The sequence below is a fragment of the Hemiscyllium ocellatum genome, chromosome 46, assembly GCF_020745735.1.
Source record: "Hemiscyllium ocellatum isolate sHemOce1 chromosome 46, sHemOce1.pat.X.cur, whole genome shotgun sequence".
NCBI classification, from domain to species: domain Eukaryota; kingdom Metazoa; phylum Chordata; class Chondrichthyes; order Orectolobiformes; family Hemiscylliidae; genus Hemiscyllium; species Hemiscyllium ocellatum.
Genome location: NC_083446.1, coordinates 9,969,432 through 9,994,988, shown reverse-complemented (window position 1 = coordinate 9,994,988; position 25,557 = coordinate 9,969,432). Strand labels below are relative to the sequence as shown.

Here is a 25,557-nt window from a genome sequence, read left to right as displayed (position 1 = left end):
CCTTGCTGGGATCTATCAGGGGGGGCTGGATGGGGCTGTAATGGAGTGAGGGGGGGTGGGGTGAAGCTTCATAAAGAAGGTCAGATAGAGGCCCAGCTGAGACAATAAATCAATTTACAGAGAGATTGTGAGCTACAGCCTTTGCTCTGGGTAAACATTACGTATGTGCTTCAGCTGTATCCAGCTTCTAGAAAGTTTCCTCTCGGTCAAAGTCGCAGCATTGTCCGTGAACGTGAGTCAGACCTTCACCCGCCTCCTTTTGCTCTCCGCGGCTGAACTGTATTTTTCTGCTTGTCAAAGACAATTTGGCGTTAATCTCTGCCAGGCATGGAAAAATAAAGAACTGCGGGAGGGGGGAGGGGGTGGATCTTGAATTGACTAAACCCACCCCGCACTTTCGGGCGAGACCCAGATTGCTTTGCTGGTTTTGGAAGTGTGCTCCCTGCATTAGAGCAGCACAGTGGGAGTCCGTCTTCCAGAGGCAGCACTCTGTAACTGAGTGTCAGATTGTATAAACGCAGGCATCATTCTGCAGCTTGCGAACGGATTGCAAGTGCGGTGTTGGGTGATTGAAGGTATTTTCGACCTTTGTCTTTCCACACCGTTCAGTGTCAGTATCTTACGGCAGCGCAGAAGAACGAGCTGGGGAGCCAAGTGATTTTTGGCGACCGAGACCGCTTTGTGTGAAGGAGCTTGTAAAATTAATACATTGGGAGGACAATGTGGCTGAAGGTGTATTTAGGAAGTCGTGGACGCACCGTGAGCCTAGACCAAAGCAACTACACGAGTCATAGAGATGTACAGCACGGAAACAGACCCTTCGGTCCAACCCATCCATGCCGACCAGATATCCCAACCCAATCTAGTCCCACCTGCCAGCACCCGGCCCATATCCCTCCAAACCCTTCCTATTCATATACCCATCCAGATGCCTTTTACATGTTGTCATTGTACCAGCCTCCACCACTTCCTCTGGCAGCTCATTCCATACACGTACCACCCTCTGTGCAAAAATTGCCCCTTAGGTCTCTTATATCTTTCCCCTCTCACCCTAAACCTATGCCCTCTAGTTCTGGACTCCCCAACCCCAGGGAAAAGACTTCGTCTATTTGTTCTATCCATGCCTCTCATGATCTTATAAACCTCTATAAGGTCATCCCTCAGCATCCGATGTTCCAAGGAAAACAGCCCCAACCCATCCAACCTCTCCCTATCGCTCAACCCTGGCAACTTCCTTGTAAATCTTTTCTGAACCCTTTCAAGTTTCACAACATCTTTCCGCTAGGAAGGAGACCAGAATTGCACACAATATTCCAACAGTGGCATACACAATAAAGGAAAGCATACCAAACGCCTTCTTCACTATCCTATCTCCCTATGACTGCACTTTCAAGGAGCTATGAACCTGCACTCCAAGGTCTCTTTGTTCAGCAACACTCCCCAGGACCTTACCATTAAGTGTGTAAGTCAGTTAAGATTTGCTTTCCCAAAATGCAGCACCTCGCATTTATCTGAATTAAACTCCATCTGCCACTTCTCAGCCCATTGGCCCATCTAGTCCAGATCCTGTTGTAATCTGAGGTAACCCTCTTGGCTGTACATTACACCGCCAATTTTGGTGTCATCTGCAAACTTACCAACTGTCCCTCTCATGCTCACATCCAAATCATTTATATAAACGACGAAAAGTAGAGGACCCAGCACTGATCCTTGTGGCACTCCACTGGTCACAGGCCTCGAGGCTGAAAAACAACCCAACACCACCACCCTCTGTCTTCTACCTTTGAGCCAAATGGCTAGTTCTCCCTGTATTCCATGAGATCTAACCTTGCTGACCAGTCTCCCATGGAGATCCTGTCAAATACTGTAAGTTGTCACTGGCTAAAGGTGTCTGGAATCACTGGCAATGAACCCTGGACAGGGAACCCTGTGGAGGTGGCGTGGTGAGAGAGTCGATTGTACCACAGGCACGGAGGGAATGAGTGACCGGCCTGGCAGTCTGAGAGGACCAGGTGGGTATTGCCGGGAAACTTCAGCAGGTCAGGCAGCATCCATGGAGAGAAATCAGAGTTAACGTTTCGGGACTGGTGACCCTTCCTCAGAGCCTTCCTGGGCTGAGGAAGGGTCACCGAAACGTTAACTCTGTGATATCTCCTCAGCGGTGCTGCCAAACCTGCAGAGCTTTTCCAGCGACTTCTGTTTGTGGTTCCGACTTGCAGCATCGACAGTGCCTTCGGTCTGCATTCATGGCTGTCCCCTGAGTCAACCCCAATTGTCCTCTGAGTTTTCACTTTTGTAATCTACTCCTTGTTCCCATTTAGATTCATAGAATCCCGACAGTGTGGAAACAGGCCCTTCGGCCCAACAGGTCCACACTGACCACCTCCCCAAGACTCTATTAGCCTGTACTTACCCCTAACTAATCCACCCTAACCTACACATCCCTGGGCACTATGGGACAATTTAGCACGGCCAATCCACCCTAACCTGCACATCCCTGGACACTATGGGGCAATTTAGCACGGCCAATCCACCCTAACCTACACATCCCTGGGCACTATGGGACAATTTAGCACGGCCAATCCACCCTACCCTGCACATCCCTGGGCACTATGGGACAATTTAGCACGGCCAATCCACCCTAACCTGCACATCCCTGGACACTATGGGACAATTTAGCACGGCCAGTCCACCCTAACCTGCACATCCCTGGGCACTATGGGACAATTTAGCACGGCCAATCAACCCTAACCTGCACATCCCTGGGCACTATGGGACAATTTAGCATGGCCAATCCACCCTAACCTGCACATCCCTGGACACTATGGGACAATTTAGCACGGCCAATCCACCCTAACCTGCACATCCCTGGGCACTATGGGACAATTTAGCACGGCCAATCCACCCTAACCTGCACATCCCTGGGCACTATGGGACAGTTTAGCACGGCTAATCCACCCTAACCTGCACATCCCTGGACACTATGGGACAATTTAGCACGGCCAATCCACCCTAACCTGCACATCCCTGGAGACTATGGGACAATTTAGCACGGCCAGTCCACCCTAACCTGCACATCCCTGGGCACTATGGGACAATTTAGCACGGCCAATCAACCCGAACCTGCACATCCCTGGGCACTATGGGACAATTTAGCACGGCCAATCCACCCTAACCTGCACATCCCTGGACACTATGGGACAATTTAGCACGGCCAATCCACCCTAACCTGCACATCCCTGGGCACTATGGGACAATTTAGCACGGCCAATCCACCCTAACCTGCACATCCCTGGGCACTATGGGACAGTTTAGCACGGCTAATCCACCCTAACCTGCACATCCCTGGACACTATGGGACAATTTAGCACGGCCAATCCACCCTAACCTGCACATCCCTGGAGACTATGGGACAATTTAGCACGGCCAATCCACCCTAACCTGCACATCCCTGGAGACTATGGGACAATTTAGCACGGCCAATCCACCCTAACCTGCACATCCCTGGAGACTATGGGACAATTTAGCACGGCCAATCCACCCTAACCTGCACATATTAGGATTTCTTGTGGTTTTACGGGAAGGAGACCGAAAAAGCTGGTCCTTAATCAAGTGCGGTCATCTCAAAATTACTGCCAGCGCTCTGGAGTCTGTATGTGCGTGTGCGTGTGTGCATGCATGTGTGTTTGTGTGTGCGTGTGTGGGGGCATGTGCGTGTCTGGGTGTATGGACCCGAACCCAGGATACTCCCCTATAAAGGTTCTCCAGCACCATTCTCCCACACCCCCACCCCAAACCTGCCGGCCCTTGGGGGAGGCGGTTGTTGAATCGCATCCGCCAGGTTGGAATTGGGGTGTCAGAGCTGGGAGGGTGTATTGTGGGGTGTAGCAATGGAGAGGGGAGGGGATAGCGACGAGAATTGCCCTCCTCCCCCAGGACCCCGCAGTGAACTCTGTCGGATCTATCCCGTTGTGTCGCTCTCGGATGCTGCGCTTGCCCCTTCCCCGCTCTCCCCATGCGGCCATTCCTCACCGTGTCATTGGCCCCCGGCAGCTATTCGACAGGAGCCTGCGTTTCCAGGCCTCTGTTTGACCTCCCCTTCCTCCTCCTCTTCTTGGGGACGATTTTGCAGATGCGCCGAGGCTTGGGGGTGGGGTCAGCGGGGGGGCTGTCCACGGGGTCACTCACTTCATCCGGGGGTTCAGGTGACGGCGATGGCGTCAGGGGGCCTTCAGCGTCCGGCTCCGGGACTGCGAGGGGCTCGATGACGGCCTCTGCAGTCAGAGGGTGGGGGGAGGGGAGGTGGCAGAGAGTCAGTGCCATCCGGGTCGTGGGTGTACGTGCCCCTGCGCTTGAGGGGAGCATCAACCAACAACACGCCCCTCCTCGTTCTCGCCACCGACTGTCGGAGGGTCAGTACTGAGGGATTGCCGCACTGTCGGGGAGTCAGTGCTGAGGGTGTGCCGCACTGTCGGAGGGTCAGTACTGAGGGAGTGCCGCACTGTCAGAGGGTCAGTGCTGAGGGTGTGCCGCACTGTCAGAGGGTCAGTGCTGAGGGTGTGCCGCACTGTCGGAGGGTCAGTACTGAGGGAGTGCCGCACTGTCGGAGGGTCAGTACTGAGGGAGTGCCGCACTGTCGGAGGGTCAGTGCTGAGGGAGTGCCGCACTGTCAGAGGGTCAGTACTGAGGGAGTGCAGCACTGTCAGAGGGTCAGTACTGAGGGAGTGCAGCACTGTCGGAGGGTCAGTACTGAGGGAGTGCCGCACTCTCGGGGTGTCAGTACTGAGGGAGTGCCGCACTGTCGGAGGGTCAGTACTGAGGGAGTGCAGCACTGTCGGAGGGTCAGTGCTGAGGGAGGGCCGCACTGTCGGGGTGTCAGTACTGATGCCCAAATCCCGTTCTGTGTCAGGGGCTTTTACTCTGGGCTTGGGAATTGTTGCAAATTGTCGATGGACCCTCCCATTGGGGGATAAACGCTCAGGTTGTAGAATGAATGTTTGAATAAGTGTTCAAGCTCACACCGAGGATTAATGTTCAGAGGAATGGATTGGGCTCAGATTGGGAATGGTCCTCAGATTTGGAATGATAGTCAGGCTGGGAATGGTACTCAGATTGGGTTCAGTGCGGAGGTTAAGGATCAGTGTTCAGGTTCAGAATTCACGCTGAGATTGGAGCCCAGTGTTCACACTCAGCATTCAAGCTCAGAGTGAGAATGCAGTGCAAAGTGATGTGTAATGTTTGTGTGTGTGTGTGTGGGGTGGGTGTGTGTGTGTGGGGGGGGGGGGGGGGGGTGGGGGGGGTGTGTGTGTGTGTGTGGGGTGTGTGTGTGGGGTGGGTGTGTGTGTGGGGGGGGGGGGTGTGTGTGGGTGTGTGTGTGTGTGGTGGTGTGTGTGTGGGGTGGGTGTGTGTGTGTGGGGGGGGTGTGTGGGGTGTGTGTGTGTGTGGGGGGGGTGTGTGTGGGGGGGGGTGTGGGGTGTGTGTGTGTGTGGGTGTGTGTGTGTGTGTGTGTGTGTGTGGGTGTGTGTGTGTGTGTGGGGGGGGGGTGGTGGTGGCGTTGGGTGATTCAGGGTGGAGTTTGGGAGTGAGCATAGTGAGGGTGTGGGCTCAGTGCTGGGCTCCCGGGATTGTGGGGTCCACAGGGGGTTTCAGCGGGTTCAGGGCCCGGGGCTGACTGAGGGAGTGAGTGAGGGAGGGAGAGATTGAGGGTGTGAGGGAGGGATTGAGTGAGTGAGGAATTGAGTGAGGGAGAAATTGAGGAAGTGAGGGAGTGATTGAGGGAGAAATTGAGGGAATGAGTGAGGGAGGGATTGTGGGAGTGAGTGAGTGAGAGAGGGATTGAGGGTGTGAGTGAGGGAGTGAGTGTGTGAGGGAGCGAGGGAGAGATTGAGGGAGGGAGTGAGTGAGGGAGGGAGTGAGTGAGGGAAGAGGATTGAGTGAGGGAGTGTGTGAGTGAGTGAGGGAGGGAGTGAGTGAGTGAGGGAGGGATTGAGTGAGTGAGTGTGGGAGAGATTGATTGAGGGAGTGAGTGAGGGAGGGATTGAGTGAGTGAGGGAGTGAGTGAGGGAGAAATTGAGGAAGTGAGGGAGTGAGTGAGGGAGAAATTGAGGGAATGAGTGAGGGAGGGATTGTGGGAGTGAGTGAGTGAGTGAGAGAGGGATTGAGGGTGTGAGTGAGGGAGTGAGTGTGTAAGGGAGAGATTGAGGGAGGGAGGGAGTGAGGGAGGGAGTGAGTGAGGGAAGAGGATTGAGTGAGTGAGTGTGTGTGTGAGGGAGTGAGGGAGGGAGGAATTGAGTGAGTGAGTGTGAGTGAGTGAGGGAAGGATTGAGTGAGGGAGGGACCCACCTGCAGCGTTTTTCTTGGAGGCTCCGCATCCCATCGCTGGGTGTGTCCGGGGGGGGGGGGGGGGGCGGTGCCGGGGCCGCGGGAGCTGCACTGACACCGCGGGGACAGCGCTCCTGTGACGGTCCCGGGGACGTAACAAGGGGATGGGGAGAGGGAGAGGGGAGAGGGGGAGAGAGGGGAGAGGGGACAGGGAGAGGGGAGGGGAGGGGAGGGGAGGGGGACAGGGAGAGGGGAGAGGGGAGGGGAGGGGGACAGGGAGAGGGGAGGGGAGAGGGAGAGGGGAGGGGGAGAGGGAGAGGGGAGGGGACAGGGAGAGGGAGAGGGAGACAGGGAGAGGGGAGGGGGAGAGGGAGAGGGAGAGGGAGACAGGGAGAGGGGAGGGGGACAGGGAGAGGGGAGGGGATAGGGAGAGGGGAGGGGGAGAGGGAGAGGGGAGAGGGGGAGGGGGAGGGGAGGGAGAGGGGGACAGGGAGAGGGAGAGGGAGACAGGGAGAGGGAGAGGGGAGGGGGACAGGGAGAGGGGAGGGGGACAGGGAGAGGGGAGGGGGACAGGGAGAGGGAGAGGGAGACAGGGAGAGGGGAGAGGGAGACAGGGAGAGGGGAGGGGGACAGGGAGAGGGGGAGGGGAGGAGGGAGAGGGGAGACAGGGAGAGGGGGGGGGACAGGGAGAGGGGAGGGGGACAGGGAGAGGGGAGGGGGACAGGGAGAGGGGAGGGGAGGGGATAGGGAGAGGGGAGGGGATAGGGAGAGGGAGAGGGGAGAGGGAGACAGGGAGAGGGGAGACAGGGAGAGGGAGGGGTGGGGGGAGGGGGGGGGAGGGAGGGGGAAGGGGGAGAGAGGGAGGGAGAGGGAGATGGAGAGGGAGAGGGGAGGGGAGTGGGGGGGAGAGGGAGAGGGGAAGGGGGAGGGAGAGGGAGAGGGGGTGGAGAGGGAGAGAGGGGAGGAAAGGGAGGGCAGGAGTGAGGGAGAGGGGGGAAGGAGAGGGGAGGGGGAGGGATGGGGGAGAGGGAGAGAGGGAGAGAGAGACGGATGGAGAGGAATTGGGGGGGGACAGGGAGAGGGGGGAGGGAGAGGGGAGAGAGAGGGGGGATAGGAGTGGGGGAGAGGGAGACAGGGCAGAATGAAGCAGAGAGGGAGGGGGGAAGGAGCAAAGGACGAGAGAGAGGGGAAGGCAGGAGAATGTGAATGTGGGAAGGAGGAGGGGGGTAGGGAATGTGGGGGGAAAATGGGGGAAAGAAAGAGGAATGGGGGAAGAAAGCAGGAAAGAGAGGGCAAGGAAAGATGGAGGGAGGGGAGAGAGGCTGAACGGAGGGAGAGTGGCAAAAGAGGAAAGAGGGGAAAGGGGGGGAGTGAGAGGGAAGGAGGGGGTGGAGAAATAGGAAGTATAGGATGGGGAGGAAGTGAGATGAGGGCAGATAGGGAAGGGAGGGAAAGATGGAGGAGGGAGGAGAGGGAAGGAGAGATGCTTGTGGATGGGGTACCAACCGAGCGGGGGCTGCTTTCCCCCTGGATGGGGTTGAGCTTCTCGAATGTTGTTGGAGCTGCCCTCCCCCCCATCCAGGAGCAAGTGGAGAGTGTTCCCTCACCCTCCTGACCTGTGCCTTGTCGATGGGGGACAGACAGGAGGCACATTTCTGCTGCAGTATTCTGAACCTCTGACCTGCACTTAACAGCCACTTTAAGTCCCATTCAGTCTCTGATCAATGGTATTCCCCAGGGATGTTGATATTTGTGGAGATTCAGTGATGGTCACCCCCTGGAAAGTCAGGGGGGGATGGCCTGGCATTTGCGTGGCTTGACTGTCACTCACCCCATGTCAGCCCAACGCCTGGATATTGTCCAGATCTTGCTGCATTTGGACACGGGCTGCTCCAGTCTCTGAGGAGCAGCGAATGGAGCTGAACACTGTGCAAACATCTCCCCTCCTGACCTTAGGGTGGAGGGAAGGTCATTGAGGAAGCACTGAAGATGGTTGAGCCAAAGACATTGCCCTGAGGGACTCCTGGAGCTCAGATGACTGACCTCCAACATCAAACTCATTGGCTTTTCCTAAATTGGTACCATCTCCACTTTTGCAGTGTGTCTCTGTGTTAAGGACAGACTTAGAATCCCTACAGTGTAGAAACAGACCCTTCGGCCCAACAGGTCACACTGAGCCCCTGCGAAGAGTCGCCCACCCAGACCCATTCCCTCGTGCTACGTTTAACCCTGAAGAATCCACCCTAACCTGCACATCCCTGGGCACTATGGGACAATTTAGCACGGCCAATCCACCCTAACCTGCACATCCCTGGACACTATGGGACAATTTAGCATGGCCAATCCACCCTAACCTGCACATCCCTGGGCACAATGGGACAATTTAGCACGGCCAATCCACCCTAACCTGCACATCCCTGGACACTATGGGACAATTTAGCACGGCCAATCCACCCTAACCTGCACATCCCTGGGCACAATGGGACAATTTAGCACGGCCAATCCACCCTAACCTGCACATCCCTGGACACTATGGGACAATTTAGCACGGCCAATCCACCCTAACCTGCACATCCCTGGACACTATGGGACAATTTAGCACGGCCAATCCACCCTAACCTGCACATCCCTGGGCACTATGGGGACAATTTAGCACGGCCAATCCACCCTAACCTACACATCCCTGGACACTATTGGACAATTTAGCACGGCCAATCCACCCTAACCTGCACATCCCTGGGCACTATGGGACAATTTAGCACGGCCAATCCACCCTAACCTACACATCCCTGGACACTATGGGACAATTTAGCACGGCCAATCCACCCTAACCTGCACATCCCTGGGCACTATGGGACAATTTAGCACAGCCAATCCACCCTAACCTGCACATCCCTGGGCACAATGGGACAATTTAGCACGGCCAATCCACCCTAACCTGCACATCCCTGGGCACTATGGGACAATTTAGCACGGCCAATCCACCCTAACCTGCACATCCCTGGACACTATGGGACAATTTAGCACGGCCAATCCTCCCTAACCTGCACATCCCTGGGCACTATGGGACAATTTAGCACGGCCAATCCACCCTAACCTGCACATCCCTGCTAAATTGTCCCATAATGTCCAGGGATGTGCAGGTTAGGGTGGATTGGCCGTGCTAAATTGTCCCATAGTGTCCAGGGATGTGCAGGTTAGGATGGATTGGCCGTGCTAAATTGTCCCATAGTGCCCAGTGATGTGCAGGTTAGGGTGGATTGGCCGTGCTAAATTGTCCCATAGTGTCCAGGGATGTGTAGGTTAGGGTGGATTGGCCGTGCTAAATTGTCCCATAGTGTTAGGTGCATTAGTCAGAGGGAAACAGGTCTAGGTGGGTGACTCTTCGGTGGGTTGGTGTGGACTTGTTGGGCCGTAGGGCCTGTTTTCCACATTATAAGTGAATCTAATCTAATCCTTTCTAAAACAGAGATGAGAAAGTGTTTTCTCCCTGTCTCTAAGGGCCGTTACAGTGTGACATTCTCTTCCCCAGAAGAGAAGGGAGAAAAAGGGCCTTCCTATTTATGACAAGAAAGAGATTTAAATTTCCGATGTTGACCAGGGAGAGTCCCGGATCGAGGGGAGCTGCTGACATCAAAGTGGGACTGCGATCACGACCGGCTGTTACTCCACGGTGGAACTGAGCTGAAGGATCTGTTCCTCCCTTTTCACTTAGGGACTAATGGTGTGGGCAAATTGAGCATTCTCCCTCCCACTCCTCCTCCCGTTACAGAAAGGGTCCGGGGAGAATTAACGGGAAGCAAAACACTGCTTTTCAATTCCTGCTTCAGGCGAAAGCGTAGACGTTTTTCAGATTGTAGTCAGCGCCACGAGGAGACTGGTGCACTGAGAACAAGCCAGGTCTCAACAACCTGCAACATCAAGGAACTCATTACTGACTTTCAGCAGGATGTTACTCATGCCCCCCTACACATTAACAACACAGAGGTGGGACGAGTGGAGGGTCCTGGGAGTGGTCATCCACAACAGGCTTCCTTGGACTCTTCATGTGGACGCACCGGTTACAAAGGCCCGACAACGTCTCTCCTTCCTCAGGAAGCTGAGGAAATTTGCCATGACGGCGAATACCCTTGCCAACTTTTATAGGTGCGCCATCGAGAGCGTTCTGTCTGGATGTATCACTCCCTGGTACGGCAACTGTACCATTCAAGATCGGAGACGGTTACAGAGAGTGGGGAACTCGGCCTGGACCATCACAAAGGCCAACCTCCCGTCGATAGAGTCCATCCACCAGGGTCAAGGAAAGGTCACCAGCGTTCTCAAAGACCCATCCCACCCTGGGGATGTTTTTCTACAACCTCTACCATCAGGGAGAGGGTACAGAAGCCTGAACACACACACACACACACACCAGCCAGTTTTGTAAGTTTTTACCCTCCTGTTGTTAGGCTCACAAACATTTGCCTGTACCTGTATTTTTGTTTTTGCTGCTGTTTCCCTATTATTTACTGATCTGTGCGACTTAACTCTGAGATCTGCCTCGCAAGACAAAGCTTTTCACTGTGCCCCGGTACACGGGACAATCAATTCAATTCAAGAGAATGTGTTTGTTGGAAATGTTTAATACACATTATAAAATCGTCACAATAATCACCTCGTCACTTTCACCTCTCTAAAAGCCGACACCAATTTAAATCTTGCGAAGGCTTCCTGCCCAGTGATGCTGGCACCTCTCTGCTTGTGTGAGTGAGGAGGTTGGGGGTGCTGTGGTGGCGTTAGCCTGGTCTGCTCCCTTATACAACCTCGAGTGTGTGGCCCACACTAGCCAGCTGTATTTCGGACCATCCCTGTGAACTGTAAGATGTCGGGGCAGAAGTAGCCCATTCAGCCCATCGGGTCTGCACCTGTACGCGATGATCTCATAGCCCCCGTCCCCACCTTCCTGCCTCTTCCCCTAGACTCCCCAGACTGATCAAAACTGTGGGAGAGAATGTCTGCTGCCCGAAATGTCAATTCTCCTGCTCCTCAGATGCTGCCTGAGCGGCTGTGCTTTTCCAGCACCACACACTTGGACTCGTTGGGTTGAATATCATCGATGGCATTTTCAGAGCATCATGCCAGAGAGTTGGAACAACACATAGCACTGGAGAAACTCAGCAGGTCTGGGCAGCCTGGGTGGGCAATAGAGTCATAGAGATGTACAGCACGGAAACAGACCCTTCGGCCCAACCCCTCCATACTGACCATAGAGTCATAGAGATGTACAGCACGGACACAGACCCTTCGACCCAACCCCTCCATGCTGACCATAGAGTCATAGAGATGTACAGCATGGCAACAGACCCTTCGGCCCAACACCTCCATACTGACCATAGAGTCATAGAGATGTACAGCACGGAAACAGACCCTTCGGCCCAACCCCTCCATACTGACCACAGAGTCATAGAGATGTACAGCACGGAAACAGACCCTTCGGCCCAATTCGTCCATGCTGACCTGATATCCCAACCTAATCTAGTCCCACTTGCCAACATTTGGCCCATATCCCTCCAAACCCTTCCTATTCATATACCCATCCAGGTTCCTTTTAAATGCTGTCATTGTACCAGCCTCCACCACTTCCTCTGGCAGCTCATTCCACACACGTACCACCCTCTGCGTGAGACAGTTGCTCCTTAGGCCCCTTTTCCCCTCTCACCCTGAACCTATGCCCCTCTAGTTCCCGCACCCCAGGAAAAAGACCTTGTCTATCCATGCCCCCCCTCACGATTTTGTAAACCTCTATGAGGTCAGCCCTCAGCCTCCGACACTCCAGGGGGAAACAGCCCCAGCCTGTTCAGCCCCTCCCTGTCGCTCGGATAGAAGCAGACTTAACGCCTCTGAGTTCCCACTCCAAGTCAGTTCAGAAACATGAACTCTGTTTCCCCTTCCCCAGCTGCTGGCAGAGCCCCGGGGTTTCTACAGCGTGTTCATTGGAAGGAGAAAACTGGGTCAGTGCAAGGGCTGAGGGGGTGTGGGGAGGGGGACAGGATCTGAGACAGAGAAGGTGAGTGCTTAAACACCAGCAGAGAGGCCAAATGATCTGGGTGTGTGGTGTACAATTTAATGCAGCTGATCAAAATCTAAAGTCATGCCTGACCAGGCAGAACCTTTCATCAGCAAAACAGGAGAGAAATAAAAATAGGATTCGGAGTTCTTAATCTCACTACAGGTGTTTTTTAATAAATGAGAAAACACACCCAGACACCACACACCCCACACACACACCCCCCACACACCCCCCCCCCACACACACACCCCCCACACACACACCCCCCACACACACACCCCCCCACACACACACACACCCCACACACACACCCCCCACACACCCCCCCCACACACACACACACCCCACACACACACACACCCCACACACCCCCCCCACACACACACACCCCACACACACACCCCCACACACACACACCCCACACACACACCCCCCACACACCCCCCCCCACACACACACCCCCCACACACACCCCCCCCCACACACACACCCCCACACACACACACCCCACACACACACCCCCCACACACCCCCCCCACACACACACACACCCCACACACACACACACCCCACACCCCCCCCCACACACACACACCCCACCCACACACACCCCCCCCACACACACACACCCCACACACACACCCCACACACACACAGACCCCACACACACACCCCACACACACCCCCCCCACACACACACACAGACACCACACACCCCACACACACACACACCCCACACACACACACCCCCCACACACACACACCCCCCACACACACACCACACACACACACCCCCCACACACACATACACACACCCCACCCCGACACACACTCCCCACCACACCCTCACACATACACACCCCACCCCCACACACACACCCCACCCCCACACACACCCCACCCCACCCTCACACCCCCACACACCCCCACCCCCACACACACACACACACCCCACACACACACCCACCCCACACACACACACACCCCACCCCCACACACACCCCACCCCCACACACACACCCCACCACACCCTCACACACACACACCCCACCCCCACACACCCCCCCCACCCCCACACACACACACACACTGTGAAAACAATGCACTGCCCAGTGCAGCTGGAACTCTGCCTATCCATTCCCGTCCAGAGTGACTCCCGCTCCAGGCTGGGTGTTGGGGAGGGGAGGAAGGTTAGTTATCCTCTCTGATATTGAACTCGGGCATACTCCTCACCCTGCGGGCAGCGAGCAGGCCAGTGCCTGCCTCCTTGATGCCCTCCTCCTGGCAGAATGGGTTGATCTTTAGCCGGGACCTCAGGGTGAGCCCAGAGAGGCTGTGGCCTCGCTTGCTCTCCATCTGCCTCATCAGAATCCTCCGCGCCTCCTCCTCCTGCTCCTGCTCGATGAAATCCAGCAGCGTCAGCCGAAAGATCCGGGGAATCTCCGGGACCTCGGATTCAAACTCCCGGATCAGCTTCCGGAACCTGAGAGAGAGAGACAGGGAGCAAAACAGGAATCAATATCCAAACACAGTTTCACTCTGTATCTAACCCCGTGCTGTCCCTGTCCTGGGGAGTGTTTGATGGGGACACAGTGTGGAGGGAGCTTTACTCTGTATCTAACCCGTGCTGTCCCTGTCCTGGGGAGTGTTTAATGGGGGACAGTGTAGAGGGAGCTTTACTCTGTATCTAACCCCGTGCTGTCCCTGTCCTGGGGAGTGTTTGATGGGAGACAGTGTAGAGGGAGCTTTACTCTGTATCTAACCCCGTGCTGTCCCTGTCCTGGGGAGTGTTTGATGGGGGACAGTGTAGAGGGAGCTTTACTCTGTATCTAACCCCGTGCTGTCCTGGGGAATGTTTGATGGGGAGTGTAGAGGGAGCTTTACTCTGTATCTAACCCCGTGCTGTCCCTGTCCTGGGGAGTGTTTGATGGGGGACAGTGTAGAGGGAGCTTTACTCTGTATCTAACCCCATTCTGTCCTGGGGAATGTTTGATGGGGAGTGTAGAGGGAGCTTTACTCTGTATCTAACCCCGTGCTGTCCCTGTCCTGGGGAGTGTTTGATAGGGGGGACAGTGTAGAGGGAGCTTTACTCTGTACCTAACCCTGTGCTGTCCCTGTCCTGGGGAGTATTTGATGGGGGGACAGTGCAGAGAGAGCTTTACTCTGTACCTAACCCTGTGCTGTCCCTGTCCTGAGGAGTGTTTGATGGGGGGGACAGTGTAGAGGGAGCTTTACTCTGTATCTAACCCTGTGCTGTCCCTGTCCTGGGGAGTGTTTGATGGGGGACACTGTAGAGGGAGCTTTACTCTGTATCTAACCCTGTGCTGTCCCTGTCCTGGGGAGTGATTGATGGGGGGACAGTGTAGAGGGAGCTTTACACTGTATCTAACCCCATTCTGTCCTGGGGAGTGTTTGATGGGGAGTGTAGAGGGAGCTTTACTCTGTATCTAACCCCGTGCTGTCCCTGTCCTGGGGAGTGTTTGATGGGGGGGACAGTGTAGAGGGAGCTTTACTCTGTACCTAACCCTATGCTGTCCCGGTCCTGGGGAGTGTTTGAAGGGGGCAGTGTAGAGGGAGCTTTACTCTGTATCTAACCCTGTGCTGTCCCTGTCCTGGGGAGTGTTTGATGGGGGACAGTGTAGAGGGAGCTTTACTCTGTATCCAACCCCATGCTGTCCCTGTCCTGGGGAGTGTTTGATGGGGGGGGGACAGTGTAGAGGGAGTTTTATTCTGTTTCTAACCCCATGCTGTCCCTGTCCTGGGGAGTGTTTGATGGGGGACAGTGTAGAGGGAGCTGTACTCTGTATCTAACCCCGTGCTGTCCCTGTCCTGGGGTGTGTTTGATAGGGGGACAGTGTAGAGGGAGCTTTACTCTGTACCTAACCCTGTGCTGTACCTGTCCTGGGGAGTGTTTGATGGGGGGACAGTGTAGAGGGAGCTTTACTCTGTATTTAACCCCGTGCTGTCCCTGTCCTGGGGAGTGTTTGATGGGGGACGGTTAGAGGGAGCTTTACTCTGTATCTAACCCTGTGCTGTCCCTGTCCTGGGGAGTGTTTGATGGGGGGACAGTGTAGATGGATCTTTACTCTGTATCTAACCCTGTGCTGTCCCTGTCCTGGGGAGTGTTTGGTGGGGGGACAGTGTAGAGGGAGCTTTACTCTGTATCTAACCCTGTGCTGTCCCTGTCCTGCGGTGTGTTTATAGAGTCATAGAGATGTACAGCATTGAAACAGACCCTTCAGCCCAACCCGTCCATACCGACCAGATATCCCAACCCAATCTAGTCCCACCTGCCAGCACCCGGCCCGTGTCCCTCTAAACCCTTCCTAATCATGTCCCCATCCAGATGCCTCTTAAATGCTGTAATTGTACCAGCCTCCACCACTTCCTCTGGCAGCCACGTACATTCCATACACGTACCACCCTCTGTGTGAAAAAGTTGCCCCTAAGGAGTCTTTTATATCTTTCCCCTCTCACCCTAAACCTATGCCCTCTAGTTCTGGACTCCTCCACCCCAGGGAAAAGACCTTGTCTATTTACCCTGTCCCCCAACACTTCCTAGGACAGGGATAGCACAGGGTTAGATACTGACTAAAAGTCTCTCTACACTGTCCGCCATCAAACCCATACCCCTCATGATTTTGTAAACTTCTAAGGTCACCCTCAGCCTCCGACACTCCAGGGAAAACAGCCCCAGCCTATTCAAACTCTCCCTGTAGCTCAAACCCTCCAACCCTGGCAACATCCTTGTAAATCTTTTCTGAACCCTTTCAAGTTTCACAACATCTTTCCGATAGGAAGGAGACCAGAATTGCACACAATATTCCAACAGTGGCCTAACCAATGTCCTGTACAGCTGCAACATGACCTCCCAACTCCTGTACTCAATACTCTCACCAATAAAGGAAAGCATACCAAACGCCTTCTTCACTATCCTATCTACCTGTGACTCCACTTTCAAGGAGCTATGAACCTGCACTCCAAGGTCTCTTTGTTCAGCAACACTCCCCAGGACCTTACCATTAAGTGTATAAGTCCTGCTAAGATTTGTTTTCCCAAAATGCAACACCTCGCATTTATCTGAATTAAACTCCATCTGCCACTTCTCTGCCCATTGGCCCATCTGGTCCAGATCCTGTTGTAATCTGAAGTAACCCTCCTCGCTGTCCACTACCCCTCCAATTTTGGTGTCATCTGCAAACTTACTAACTGTACCTGTTATGCTCACATCCAAATCATTTATGTAAATGACAAAAAGTAGAGGACCCAGCACCGATCCTTGTGGCACTCCACTGGTCACAGGCCTCCAGTCTGAAAAACAACCCTCCACCACCGCCCTCTGTCTTCTGCCTTTGAGCCAGTTCTGTATCCAAATGGCTAGTTCTCCCTGTATTCCATGAGATCTAACCTTGCTAATCAGTCTCCCATGGGGAACCTTGTTGAATGCCTTACTGAAGTCCATATAGATCACATCTACTGCTCTGCCCTCATCAATCATCTTTGTTACTTCTTCAAAAAACTCAACCAAGTTTGTGAGACATGATTTCCCACGCACAAAGCCATGTTGACTATCCCGAATCAGTCCTTGCCTTTCCAAATACATAAACATCCTGTCCCTCAGGATTCCCTCCAACAACTTGCCCACCACCGAGGTCAGGCTCACTGGTCTATAGTTCCCTGGCTTGTCCTTACCGCCCTTCTTAAACAGTGGCACCACGTTTGCCAACCTCCAGTCTTCCGGCACGTCACCTGTGACTATCGATGATACAAATATCGCAGCAAGAGGCCCAGCAATCACTTCTCTAGCTTCCCACAGTTCTCGGGTACACCTGATCAGGTCCTGGGGATTTATCCACCTTTAACCGTTTCAAGACATCCAGCACTTCCTCCTCTGTAATCTGGACATTTTGCAAGATGTCACCATCTATTTCCCTACAGTCTATATCTTCCATCTCCTTTTCCACAGTAAATACTGATGCAAAATATTCATTTATGTCTCCCCCATTTTCTGTGGCTCCACACAAAGGCCGCCTTGCTGATCTTTGAGGGGCCCTATTCTCTCCCTAGTTACCCTTTTGTCCTTAATATATTTGTAAAAACCCTTCGGATTCTCCTTAATTCTATTTGCCAAAGCTATCTCATGTCCCCGTTTTGCCCTCCTGATTTCCCTCTTCAGTATACTCCTACTGCCTTTATACTCTTCTAAGGATTCACTCGCTCTATCCTGTCTATACCTGACATATGCTTCCTTCTTTTTCTTAACCAAACCCTCAATTTCTTTCGTCATCCAGCATTCCCTATACCTACCAGCCTTCCCTTTCACACTGACAGGAATATACTTTCTCTGGATTCTTGTTATCTCATCTCTGAAGGCTTCCCATTTCCCAGCCGTCCCTTTACCTGTGAACATCTGCCTCCAAGCAGCTTTCGAAAGTTCTTGCCCAATACCGTCAAAATTGGCCTTCCTCCTTCAGAGAACTTCAACTTTTAGATCTGGTCTATCCTTTTCCATCACTATTTTAAATCTAATAGAATTATGGTCGCTGGCCCCAAAGTGCTCCCCCACTGACACCTCAGTCACCTGCCCTGCCTTATTTCCCAAGAGTCGGTCAAGTTTGCACCTTCTCTAGTAGGTACATCCACATACTGAATCAGAAAATTGTCTTGTACACACTTAAGAAATTCCTCTCCATCTAAACCTTTAACACTGTGGCAGTCCCAGTCTATGTTTGGAAAGTTAAAATCCCCTGCCATAACTATCCTATTATTATCTGATCAAGATCCTGATGTACTCTTCGGGATGTACTGTACTGTACATCCTTTCTGTGCTGTAACCTTCTTCGCTGTCCACTACACCTCCGATTTTAGTGTCATCTGCAAACTTACTAACTATACCACTTAAGTTCACATCCCAATCATTTATATAAATGACAAAAGGTAGTGGACCCATCACCAATCCTTGTGGCACTCCACTGGTCACAGGCCTCCAGTCTGAAAAACAACCCTCCACCACCACCTTCTGTCTTCTACCTTTGAGCCAGTTCTGTATCCACATGGCGAGTTCTCCCTGTATTCCATGAGATCTAACCTTGCTAACCATGAAGAACCTTGTTGAACGCCTTACTGAAGTCCATATAGATCACATCCACCGCTCTGCCCTCATCAATCTTCTTCGTTACTTCTTCAAAAAACTCAATCAAGTTTGTAAGACATGATTTCCCACGCACAAAGCCATGTTGACTATTCTGAATCAGTCCTTGCCTTTCCAAATACATGTACATCCTGTCCCTCAGGATTCCCTCCAACAACTTGCCCACCACCGACGTCACGCTCACCTATCAAGGACTGTGTAGAGAAAGCTTGACTCTGTATCTGACCCTGTGCTGTCCTGGGAAAGGGAGCTTTACTCTGTATCTAACCCTGGTGAATACTGCCCCAGTAGTTGAGTGGTTGGCTGCGTGGAAATTGTCTACATTTTCGCAATTATCATACTTCAGGAGATGTATTCGAATACATGTAAATGTATTTTAGTGTCATCTGCAAGCTTACTAACTCTACCACTTATGTTCACATCCCAATCATTTACATAAATGACGAAAAGTAGAGGACCCAACACCGATCCCTGTGGCACTCCTCTGTCCCAGGGTGGGACAGGACGGTGTGTCTGTGACTTGATGGGACTTGAGCTGGCATCTCTTGGCTCGGGGACAGGTACCCGACTTGACTAGTGCCACCTCCTTGTGGGGGAGTCACTATTAATGGGCAGACCGTGTCTTTCATAGCGGGCACCGGGCACACTTGTGATGTTTGATGAGCACCTGGAAAGGAGACAGTTTCTCCCTGACACCAAATCATTTGTCTGTCTCCATCCATTTGCTGTCGCCAGTAAATCATCCATGTGGCCAGTCAAATATTTAAGAGCAAACCTCAAGAGAAGTAAGGGAAGGGGCTAAATCAAATGGGAATTGGAGGGGCATTGCGTGGGTTGAGGGTGCACCCTTTATGGTCCACACTGGTGTCAGGAAAACAGGGAGGAGGGGACAAACGCCCTCCTTGGAGTGCAAAGGTTTCCAGAACAGGTCTGGACTGTTGCTCGAGCTGTGGCCAAATCAGTCAGCTGATCAACCAAAGCTTTAATATCTTAAATTGCTCAAATTCAAAATGGCGGCTATCAGGGATTTGAACATGGGTCCCCCGGGGTGGGTTCTCCGGGTCTCTCGCCGCCTCAGTTCTAGGCTGCCTTGAAGGAACCGAGCCTTCACAGACAGGAAGGACATGTCTGTTATTGAAGTAACTCTGTGAGGCGACGCTCCTTGAGATGTGGGGATAGCCAGCCATGTGTTCTGGGCAGCAGCGTTGTCTGCAGCCTCAGGGCAAGTCCCACAATTGCAGCACAATACCAGCAGATCCAGAATCAATCCCAGAATACCAGACAGTGTGGAAACAGGACCTTCGGCCCAACAAGTCCACACCGACCCTCCGAAGAGTAACCCATGCTGACCTATTCCCCCAACCAATCACTAAACATTTATCCCTGACGAGTGCAACTAACCTGCACATCCCTGGGCACAATGGGGCAATTTAGCACGGTCAATCCACCCTAACCTGCACATCCCTAGGCACGGTGGCACAGTGGTTAGCACTGCTGCCTCACAGCGCCTGTAGACCCGGGTTCAATTCCCGACTCAGGCGACTGACTGTGTGGAGTTTGCACGTTCTCCCCGTGTCTGCGTGGGTTTCCTCCGGGTGCTCCGGTTTCCTCCCACAGTCCAAAGATGTGCGGGTCAGGTGAATTGGCCAAGCTAAATTGCCCGTAGTGTTAGGTAAGGGGTAAATGTAGGGGTATGGGTGGGTTGCGCTTCGGCGGGTCGGTGTGGACTTGTTGGGCCGAAGGGCCTGTTTCCACACTGTAAGTCTAATCTAATCTAATCTAACCTGCACATCCCTGGACACTATGGGGCAATTTAGCACGGTCAATCCACCCTAACCTGCACATCCCTGGGCACTATGGGACAGTTTAGCATGGCCAATCCACCCTAACCTGCACATCCCTAGGCACTATGGGACAATTTAGTACGGCCAATCCGCCCTAACCTGCACATCCCTGGATACTATGGGACAATTTAGCACGGCCAATCCACCCTAACCTGCACTTCCCGGACACTATGGGAAAATTTAGCATGGCCTATCCACCCTAACCTGCATATCCCTGGGCACTATGGGACAGTTTAGCATGGCCAATCCACCCTAACCTGCACATCCCTGGGCACTATGGGGCAATTTAGCACGGCCAATCTACCCTAACCTGCACATCCCTGGGCACTATGGGACAATTTAGCACGGCCAATCCACCTTAACCTGGGCATCCCTGGACAATATAGGACAATTTAGCATGGCCAATCCATCCTAACCTGCACATCCCTGTGCACTGTGGGACAATTTAGCACGAGCAATCCAACCTAACCTGCACGTCCCTGGGCTCTATGGGGCAATTTAGCATGGCCAATCCACCCTAACCTGCACATCCCTGGGCACTACGGGGCAATTTAGCATGGCCAATCCATCCTAACCTGCACATCCCTGGACACTATGGGGGCGGCACGGTGGCACAGTGGTTAGCACTGCTGCCTCACAGCGCCTGTAGACCCGGGTTCAATTCCCGACTCAGGCGACTGACTGTGTGGAGTTTGCACGTTCTCCCCGTGTCTGCGTGGGTTTCCTCCGGGTGCTCCGGTTTCCTCCCACAGTCCAAAGATGTGCGGGTCAGGTGAATTGGCCAAGCTAAATTGCCCGTAGTGTTAGGTAAGGGGTAAATGTAGGGGTATGGGTGGGTTTCGCTTCGGCGGGTCGGTGTGGACTTGTTGGGCCGAAGGGCCTGTTTCCACACTGTAAGTCTAATCTAATCCCTGGGCACTATGGGACACTTTAGCATGGCCAATCCACCCTAACCTGCACATCCCTGGACACTATGGGACAATTTAGCACGGCCAATCCATCCTAACCTGCACATCCCTGGGCACTATGGGACAATTTAGCACGGCCAATCCACCCTAACCAGCAATCCATGGATACTATGGGACAATATCTGGTCAGCATGGACGGGTTGGGCCGAAGGGTCTGTTTCCATGCTTTCCGTCTCTATGACTCTAATTGATCTCCACCTGGGGCTTACCCTGTCATTTATAAATTCCCTGCAATCTTCAAGCAACATCCCCCATGCTTTCTCTAAACCATGTTTTGATGCGTTTGCGTGGAAGAGCACAAAAAAAAGGAGGCCTTTGGCCTCCTCGAATCCACATCACCTCTCGGCAAGCGCAGATCCAGGCCGAATCTTCTCACAATGACCCCTCCACCCCCACCCATTCCCTCAGCCTGAAAATTCTATCCGTCTCTGACCTGACCGCACTCAGTGACTGACACCTTCCAGCCCTCAGCAGCCAGAGGAGTCCACAAGGATTCTCCCCCCCTCTCTCTGAGGGAAAAACTCTTGCTCACCTCACTCCAAAATGGCCGACCCCCGGTGCCCTGAGAGGACCGACCCCTCGCTCCAGAAGGTCTGTCTGGGGGAGGGGGCGGGGTTAAACAGTTTCTCATTCTCCCATCGGGATGTCAGCACGTGACTTCCAACCCCACAGCGGTATGGTTGACCTTTGACCTATCGTCCATGCAACTGGGTGATGGGCACTATGTGTTGGCCTGGCCAGTGGTGTTCATAAGGATTTTTGACGAAAGACTCTTCTCAGGCCAATACACTGTTAGCAGACAGAGTCTCACTAGTCTATAGGAAATAGACCTTTGGTTCAACTTGTCCACACTAGTTAAAAATCACACAACTGCCAAACTAAACTAATCCCATTTGGACCATACCCCTCCTATTCATGTCCTTATCCCAATGTCTTAAATGTCATGAACCAGTGAGGCTTTGTACAACTCTAATAACTTTATTCAGGTCCAAACAGCCGGCCTAACCCTGTCCATCCACCTCCCCACTGGAGCTCCAACAGCACTTGGGAAGCTCCACACCATCTAGAATAAATCTAGGTTTGATTGGCGCCACATCCACAAACATTCACTCCCTCCACCACCGACGCTCAGTAGCAGCAGGGTGTACCCGTCTATAAGAGGCACTGCGGAAACTCACCAAAGATCCTCAGACAGCACCTTCCACCTGGAAGGGCAACAGCAACACATACATGGGAACACCATTCCGTGTAACTTCTCCCTCGCCCATCCCGACTTGGGAATACGTCGGCCGTTCCTTCAGTGCTGCTGGGTCGGAATCCTGGAACTCCCTCCCCCAGTGCATTGTGGGTCTTATCCACAGCACACGGGCTGCAGCAGTTCAAGATGGCCGCTCACCCCCCCCCCCCCCCCCCCCCCCCCACTTTCTCCAGGGGGACAATTAATGAGTGCTTATTAATGCTGCAAATGTGTTGCTGGTCAAAGCACAGCAGGTTAGGCAGCATCTCAGGAATAGAGAATTCGACGTTTCGAGCATAAATGCCCCTTAGGGAAGGAAGCTGCCGTCCTTACCCTGTCTGGGCCTACATGTGACTCCAGACCCACAGCCATGTGGTTGACTCTTACCTATCCTCTGGCCAATTACGGACGGCCAATAAATGCTGGCCCATCCACGAGTTAATTAATAAAAAAAAATTCCTCTGTGGTGAATCCTTGGATGACAGTGTCTTTTGGGCCCATCCAGATTTTTTCCAAAATGGAGCCAGGGCTTTGAGGTAAGTTCAGGCCTAAACATGGCAGATGGTGCATGATACGGTCAAAATGTTAAACTTCGCTCAGTTTGATAGGAATTGAGTGGGAGGTCCCTGACTGGGGCTGTTAATCCAGTCTAATTAGGGAGTCCTGGCTGACAGATTTTTAAAAAAGTATGCGTTGGTTAAGAGGCCTGGCTTTGCTGCTCCCCCATACCCTGTAAATTGTACAGCTGTTAAAGTTAACTGTTTATTTGTAAACTGTACTGTTTAATGAAACAAATTTTTTTAAAAAGTGCAAGCTTCAGAGCTTGTGATATCAGGGCAGCTGACTCGGAATGAGCGGTACTAAAGTCAAGGGCTAGTTGTGTATAAATAAATGACGGCCCGGTGACAGGATGTGGGCCTATGTAGAGCTGCCCTGCTGCCCTAAACCAGCATTTGAAACACGGAGCAAACCCAACGTCCCCTCCCACACTGGCGAAGGGCTGAAAGAGTTGAGAAATAAAGGGATGAAAAAAGAATTCAGACATAACAAACGAGACACCGCATCAAATCCTGTGGAGTAATGAACCGTGTAAGTGCTGAAACCGGACGAAGGGTCACTGTTCACCGAAGCGCATCAGAAAGGAGCGCTGAGGATGTATAGAAATTTGGCGGAATCTTTAACATTTGAAATGGCCCTAGGTGTACAGTGAGGATCAAGCATTGGCACACTTTGCTGATGGCAATACCCATTGGAGCTTAGACGCAAAAGGGATGGCCTTAAGGAAACATCCAAAATCCTATGGGTAAACCCTGAGAGGATGTTCCCTTCAGAACCAGGGGAAACCAGTTGAAAATACAGTGCCTCCTATTTATGAGAGAGAGAGAGACCGAGGGCTGATTTGCTCTTAGATTTCCCTGCAAGTTGCCACCCAGGTTGACAGGGTTGTTAAGAAGGCGTTACGGTGTGTTAGCTTTTATCGGTAGAGGGATTGAGTTTCGGAGCCATGAGGCCACGCTGCCCCTGTACAAAACTCTGGTGCGGCCGCACTTGGAGTATTGCATACAGTCCTGGTCCATCGTATTGTAGGAAGGATGTGGAAGCTTTGGAAAGGGTTCCGAGGAGATTTACCAGGATGTTGCCTGGTATGGAGGGAAGGCCTTATGAGGAAAGGCTGAGGGACTTGAGGCTGTTAGGGAGAAGAAGGTTGAGAGGTGACTTAATTGAGACATTTAAGATAATCAGAGGGTTAGATCAGGTGGACAGGGAGAGCCTTTTTCCTCAGATGGTGATGGCTAGCACGAGGGGACAGAGGTTTAAATTGAGGGGTGGTACAGATGTCAGAGATAGCTTCTTTACTCAGAGAGTAGTAGGGCGTAGGATGCATTGTCTGGAACAGTAGGAGACTCGCCAAGTTTAAGGGCATTTAAATGGTTATTGAATAAACATATGGATGATAATGGAATAGTGTAGGTTAGATGGGCTTCAGATTGGTTTCACGGGTCGGCGCAACATCGAGGGCCAAAGGGCCTGTACTGCGCTGGAATGTTCTGAGGTTGGGAAGAGGAAGCTAGTCTGTGGAATTTATCTCCCCTACACAGCGACAGGGACAGGGCCTTTCCAGGTCGAGAGACGGACAAATCGGCCATTCAGCCCCTCTAATCTTCTCAAGACGATCATGACAGAGCAGGTGCGACAGGGCTCAGTGGCCTACTCCAGCACCCTGGCCTACCTGAGAATGAGAGGCCCACACTGGGAGGGCTTGATCTTGGAGCACAGCTCCTGCAGCTCCAGCTGCTCCCCGGGGGGTATCTGGTAGCCGAGCTTGGGCTGGGCCATGAGCCAGCTGTAGTCCACCCCCTGCTTCAAGCGCTTGCACTCCACCGCCCGCTCCCGGTGCATCTTCTCGGCCCGCTTCAGCTGCGCGCTGAGCTCCAGGGTCAGCGTGTTGGTGACCAGCTCCTCCTCGCTGCGGGGAGCCAGGGTTGAGCAACGCTCACTCCAGTCGAAGAGGGACGAGAGGAACATGGCCGCCGCTCACTGAAACAAGGAGAGAGAATCAGGCAACATGGCCAACACACACTGAAACGAGGAGAGAGCATCAGACAACATGGCCGCCTCTCACGGAAATAGTATCAGACAACATGGCCGCTGCTCACGGAAACAGTATCAGACAACATGGCCGCTGCTCACTGAAACGAGGAGAGAGTATCAGACAACATGGCCACCACACACTGAAACGAGGAGAGAATATCAGACAACATGGCCGCCGCTCACTGAAACAATATCAGACAACATGGCCGCTGCTCACTGAAACAAGGAGAGAGTATCAGACAACATGGCTGCCGCTCACTGAAACGAGGAGAGAGAATCAGACAACCGTACTGTACAGAGGAGGTCCGTAAGACATAGGAGCAGAAATTAGGCCATTCAGCCCATCTAGTCTGCTCCTTCATTTAATCACGGCTGATAAGTTCCTCAATCCCATT

General features: G+C 53.1%; 1 protein-coding gene across 1 annotated transcript; it reads right to left on the bottom strand.

Annotated features, from left to right (window-relative positions):
• Positions 1-13,561: 13,561 nt before the first annotated feature.
• LOC132836193 (protein RD3-like) lies at positions 13,562-25,096 on the bottom strand. Its single transcript, XM_060855521.1, has 2 exons — positions 24,801-25,096; positions 13,562-13,853 (listed from the first exon to the last, which is right to left on the bottom strand). Exons 1-2 carry the CDS (start codon positions 25,094-25,096, stop codon positions 13,562-13,564), a joined length of 588 nt encoding a protein of 195 aa, XP_060711504.1.
• Between the last annotated feature and the right edge of the window lie 461 nt (positions 25,097-25,557).

Bases quoted from the DNA above. Each gene is read 5' to 3' on its own strand.
- LOC132836193 (XM_060855521.1), bottom strand. From the start codon at position 25,096: ATGTTCCTCTCGTCCCTCTTCGACTGGAGTGAGCGTTGCTCAACCCTG. The intron at 13,854-24,800 runs GTAGGCCAGGGT...TCTCTCTCTCAG, and splicing joins TGTGGGCCTCTCATTCTCAG to GTTCCGGAAGCTGATCCGGG.